General features: G+C 33.0%; 1 protein-coding gene across 1 annotated transcript; it reads right to left on the bottom strand.

The window, feature by feature from the left end:
• Positions 1–327: 327 nt before the first annotated feature.
• Positions 328–1269, bottom strand: LOC125996466 (olfactory receptor 2G3-like). Its single transcript, XM_049765417.1, has one exon. The coding sequence runs from the start codon at positions 1267–1269 to the stop codon at positions 328–330; it is 942 nt and encodes a 313-aa protein (XP_049621374.1).
• Between the last annotated feature and the right edge of the window lie 4976 nt (positions 1270–6245).

Here is a 6245-nt window from a genome sequence, read left to right as displayed (position 1 = left end):
TATGATGAGGTATGAGAATATGAAAATGGAAGGATCTCAAATAAATATTTAAAATGCCAGAAAGGGAAGGGATGCTGAAAGAAAACTAAACTATAGGAAGGAAAATAGGCAATATTAATAATGAGCATTTCAATAGTATGTGAATATTTCACTCATAGTCCCAAATGAAACCCAGGGAAGAAATTGGAGAATATAGCTTTAAAGTCAATTACAATATAATAAAGCAAGCTCTGAATAAAAATTGTATCATTTTTTGTATCATGTTGGAAATATTCTCAATGTTCACTTTCTCTCTTGTCATAAATAACAACTACTTTGTACCACATTTTATTCTTTTGAGCCTAAATCTCTGTTAAAAAGTCTTCTCAGTGCTCCTTTCACATCTTTATTCCTCAGAGTATATATGATAGGGTTGAGGGTTGGTGTAACTACTGTGTAGAACAAGGAGATGAATTTCCCATATGTATGGGCATAAGAGCTGTTGGGTTGGATATATATAGCTGTGATGGTTCCATAGAAGATGGACACTACAATCAAGTGAGATCCACATGTCCCCAGAGCTTTTCGCCAAGCCTGTGCTGACTTTATTCTTATAACTGCCTTTACTATGTGTCCATAGGATATCAAAATCAGTGATAAGGGCAAAAGAAGCAAGACTAAAGAAGCAATAAATAGCTGGACCTCATTTGCATGAATGTTCACACATGCAAGCTTAATCATTGAGGGTACCTCACAGAAGAAATGATGGATCCGCCGATGTCCACAACGAGGCAGCAGGAGAGTGATAGTACTTTGGATGAGAGTGTTTCCTATTCCACTCAACCATGCAACACCTGCTAGAGCCTGACACAACTGTGGATTCATCACAGCTGCATAGTGAAGTGGTTTACAAACAGCAGCATAGCGGTCAAAAGCCATTACAGCCAGTAGAACACACTCGGTAGAGCCCAATGCTAGAGAAACATAAAGTTGAATAGCACAACCTACGGCTGTAATAGTCTTGGCTGGTCCTCTCAAGTTCCATAGCAGTTGAGGAACAATACTGGTGGTAAAGCAAATGTCAACTAGAGAGAGATGAGAAAGAAAATAATACATAGGTGTCTTGAGTTGGGCATCAATGAAGGAGATTAAAATAATGATTGTGTTTCCAACAAGAGTCAGGATATAAGATACCAAAACACCCATGAAAATAGTATTTTCCAAGTGGGGCTGCTCAGAGAAGCCCACCAAGATGAATTCTTCTTTGATGGTGCTATTAGTTGTGCCCATGATCCTGTTCATAAAACAGAAAATAAGAACAGAGGATAAGTACTGGCTATGGCTCACATCAACTTTTAGAAACAACTCTTTAAACACTGAGATAAATTCTAGCTAAATGAATGAATCATATGATACATTTAATATGGTACCCTTCAGCAGAAGAAATGAAGGATACTTTAAACTCAAAGTTTTTTTGAGAGAAAACTAATAGAATCAGTAATAAAATTAATTGTAGACCCAATAAAAATTAAGGAAGATGTCAGAATAATGAACAGCATATAATTAATTTTTCGTTTATAACAGTTTATTCAAAGTAATTGAGGAAAAACTGAACAATGCTGATGTACAGCATAAGCCAATATGTTACACTTATAACTGATATTGTAAAATAACATTGTTTAATCAGAATTTTGATATGGTATTTTAAAAATGACTTTATTATGTAAAAGAAAATGTTTTGGGAGATGGTAAAGGTCATTGTTTCTTAAAAATGACAAGTATTTGGCTATTAAAAGTCATAATATCGGGGCTGGAGAGATAGCATGGAGGTAAGGCGTTTGCCTTTCATGCAGAAGGTCATCGGTTCAAATCCCAGCGTCCCATATGGTCCCCTGTGCCTGCCAGGAGCAATTTCTGAGCATGGAGCCAGGAATAACCCCTGAGCACTGCCGGGTATGACCCAAAAACCACAAAAAAAAAAAAAAAAAGTCATAATATCTATAAATGTGAAGCAAAACTATAAGTTCCATAATATATAGTATATTAGTAAATTTAACACAAAATAAAATTTAAAATATTAAAAAGGTAATAGAAAAATGTTTTATAATATATCTAAATTTATAAGTATTTATTTATTTTATTTTGTTTTTTGGGCCATACCCTCTGATGCTTCAGTCTATGTGCTCAGAAATTGCCCCTGGCTTGGTGGACCAAATGGGATGCCAGGGGATTGAACTGTGGTCCGTCCTAGTTAGTGTGTGCAAGGCAAAAGCCCGACAGCTTGCACCACCAAATTCATAAGTATTTAATAAAAAAAGATTAAAGCCATAGTTTAGTTATTAAATAATTAATTGCATAAAGTTATATCATTATAAATTAATAATTCATATTTATAATAAAGCTCTATTCTGTCTTTGTTTTTGGTGTCGGGGAAATAAGAGTTACTCTTACATGATGAATGAAGGTGTAGGGTTAGTTCTGAGAGTTCTTTGTTAGGATAAGAGTGTTGCTTCTATCACCATCAAATTCATACAGCATGTTTACATTTAGAAGATGCCTTGTAGGTAGTGATAGATTTTTAAGGAACCATTTTAGAAGTTTAAACATATACAAATGCAAAAGCCTAATGTCCTCACCAATATAAAGCACATTACAAGATGAGAAGTGTTTTGGACAAATATAATTTGCATGACATCAACAATAATCAATAAAGTTTCAGCATTATTCTTTTTTTTCTTTTTTTTTTGAGGGGGGCACATACGTTTGATGCTCAGGGGTTACTCCTGGCTAAGCACTCAGAAATCGCCCCTGGCTTGGGGGGACCATATGGGATGCCGGGGGATCAAACCGTGGTACTTCCTTGGCTAGCGCTTGCAAGGCAGACATCTTACCTCTAGCGCCATCTCTCTGGCCCCATGTTTCAGCATTATTCTTAAATTATAGTTATACTGTTTTGTTTTTGTGAATATTAGTCATTTAGTTAAACAAATGAAGAAAATGTCAATGATTTATATATTACTTTATCATTTAAAAATTATACTTAACTGAACTCAGTAGAAAAGAACTTGCATCAGTAGAAAGGTCTGATAAAAGGTTTAGATATCCAATAGCATCATGAAATCACAGAATTATCCTCTAAAAAAGCAAAATAGAAATATTACAGCTAAATGAGAATACAAAAATCATTTATAAAAGGCACATAATTTGTTAGATGTAATCACATGCTATATATTCACAAATTATAGATAAATTCATGCACTCAAGCATAACTTCCCAATCTTTCATTCAATGTTAATCTATATGACTATCCTCAAATTTAATGATTTTTATTAAAGTAATTAAAATTATCAACCTTATAGTCGCTATTATTCTATGCTCCTTAATGCTCCTATATATTAAGCCAAAAGTCAAAATGAGAATTTCAATGATGTTCTTGCCTTTTCCTCTAAACTTATATTCCAAAATATGCCTCATCATGAATGTGAAGAATTACTTCTTTTAGTATGAACTCTAATTTGTAAGAATATTTATAAGAAAAATTATTTTATTATTTGAAACAATTATATTCCATAGTAATGCAAAATGTAATTCAAATATGCTGTAGCTATTTTTTTTATTAAATCCACTTGAAAATAGAATTTCTTTATCATTAAAATTAAGAATCTTAGGCATGGTATAGAAATAAAATCAAGATATCAAAGTAGATCATTTAAAAGAGAAAGTTTTCTGGACATTTTTGAAGATTGATAATTGCATGTTAACATGAAAGATAACATTAAGTCTTATGTTTTAAATTGTTACCTTGAAATGACAAGGCAATAAATAAGGTTCATGCTCTGGATGTTGAGATTTATTTGATGTTGAGATCTTTAGAGAGTAGAAAATCAGAAGAAACTGGTACTGAACACAGGATTCTGAATCTAAAAAGATCACAAGGACAAAGTTCTCCCAATATGCCAATTAACATTACACTTTATATTACTCATATTGTCCCAGGAGATAATTTTTAAAGAGATGCTTTCACTTATCTTCCACTTCTGTTTCAGGTACAACTCTTGAAAAGTTTGAGGCAGCAGAGATAGTACATCAGGCATTGTGCATACCTTGTGTAAATCTGACCTGGGTTCAATCCTTGGCAACTCATATGATTCTTAGGGTCCTACCAGGAGTGAACTCTAAGAGTCAGGAGAAAATTCTGAGCACCACCAGATTATGGTCTCAAAACAAAGCAAAATCTTGTAGTGCCTTATAATCATGAAGCCAGATATCTTAAAACTTCTGTTCTGATCATCTTCTGGGTTGTGTTTTATAATGAATATTAACATATTTTCCTAATAAATTCATATATTTAAATAAACAATAATTATTTATACATATTCATAAACATGCACAAATTGGCTTCTAACTTTAAAGTTTTATAATTGTACTACACTTTCTGGTGTATTGGCCTTTTTACATCACAAAATCATAGATCCTTTCATTTCAGCATATCTTCTAAATAAATACATATAGAAACTAGACTAAACCTAAACATTGACATAAAGTCAAATTAATCTTTAAACTTTTGTAAATCTTCGATTTTTATTTAATTTTGGTTCAATCTAATTTTTATTCTTGACATTTCACTCAGAGATTATTCCTACTGTGGCACAGGGGTGATTGAACTGAATTTGGGTTAAACATGTGCAAAGCTTGCTGTACTAGCTCTTGGAATCCTCTTGTTAATATTTTAAAATTTATGTTATATTAAGGCAACATTTATTTATATGGATATGTACATATATTTGTTTATATAAATATATACATATGCATTTGCTTTAGGGTACCACACCATATCTACCCCCAAAGTATCAGTATCCCTACATTATAAGTAGGACAAATTTGCCAATTCTCCTTACAAACTGTTTTCAGCTCCAATTCTGTGGTCAGAATGTAAGGTTATGATTGCATTATTTATTATTTGCTTTATTTGTTATCACATATAATTTCATATATGACATATATGATCTTGCGTTTGAGTTTTTCTTCTTATTTATTTCACTGTCTTGATATTTTTTAGTTCATTCATGTTTAGGTCAAAGAAGAATTTAATCTTTTCATATAGTTGAGTACTATTCTATTGCATATTTATGCTGAATGTTATCCATTTATCTGTAGTAGATAAACTGTGAGCTGATCTTAGCTATTATAACTATTCTGCAACAAACATATCATTTTTATTTATGCTATTCAATAAATGTTAAAAATGGAATAACTAGATCATATGGTATTTTTGTTGTTAATTTTGTTCTTTTTGTTTGTTTGATTTTGAGGAACACACGTGTGGTGTGACTTATTTCACACAGCATAATAGATACCATGTACATCCATGTATAGGAAAATTTCATGACTTCATCTCTCCTGATATCTGCATAATATTCCATCGTGTACGTGTACCATTTCTTTAGCAATTCACCTGTTGAAGGGCATCTTGGTTGTTTGCAGAGTCTGTCTATTGTAAATAGCACTGCAGTAAATGTAAGTGTGAGGAAGGGTTTTTGTATTGTGTTTTTGTGTTCCTAGGGTATATACCTAGGAGTGGTATAGCTGGATCATATGGGACTTCAATTTCCAGGTTTTTGAGGAATCTTCAAAAGCCTATAGAAAACAATACTTTCTATGGGCTTTACTAGATAGCATTCCCCAGTGAATGAGAGTTCCTTTCACTTCACATCCCTGCCAGCAGTGATTGTTCTTTGTGATGTGTGCCAGTCTCTGTGGCAAGAGATGGTACCTTACTGTTGTTTTGATTTGCATCTTCCTGATGATTAGTGATATGGAGCATTTTTCCATGTGCCTTTTGGCCATTTGTGTTTCTTCTTTGACAAAGTATCTGTTTATTTCCTCTCCCCATTTTTTATGGGTGTAGATATTTTTCTTGTTAAATTCTGTCAGTACCTTGTATATCTTCAATATTAGCTTCTTAACTGATGGGTATTGGGTGAATAGCTTCACCTATTCTGTGGATGGCTTTTGTATCCTTGGCACTATTTCCTTTGAGGTGCAGAAGCTTCTCAGATTAATATAGTCCCATCTGTTTATCCCCTGCTTCCACTTGCTTGGAGATCACTGTTTCTTCCTTAAAGATGTCTTTAGTCTCAATGTCCTGAAGTGTTGTCCTTATATGTTGTTCTGTATAGCTTATAATTTTGGGTCTGATATCAATGTCTTTAATTCATTTAGAAATTACCTTTGTGAATGGTGTTAGCTGGAGGTCTGAGTTTGAT

This window comes from Suncus etruscus, chromosome 18 (assembly GCF_024139225.1).
Source record: "Suncus etruscus isolate mSunEtr1 chromosome 18, mSunEtr1.pri.cur, whole genome shotgun sequence".
Classification (NCBI taxonomy): Eukaryota; Metazoa; Chordata; class Mammalia; order Eulipotyphla; family Soricidae; genus Suncus; species Suncus etruscus.
Note: the sequence above shows the minus strand (reverse complement) of the source record. Positions and strands in the feature narration are given on the sequence as shown.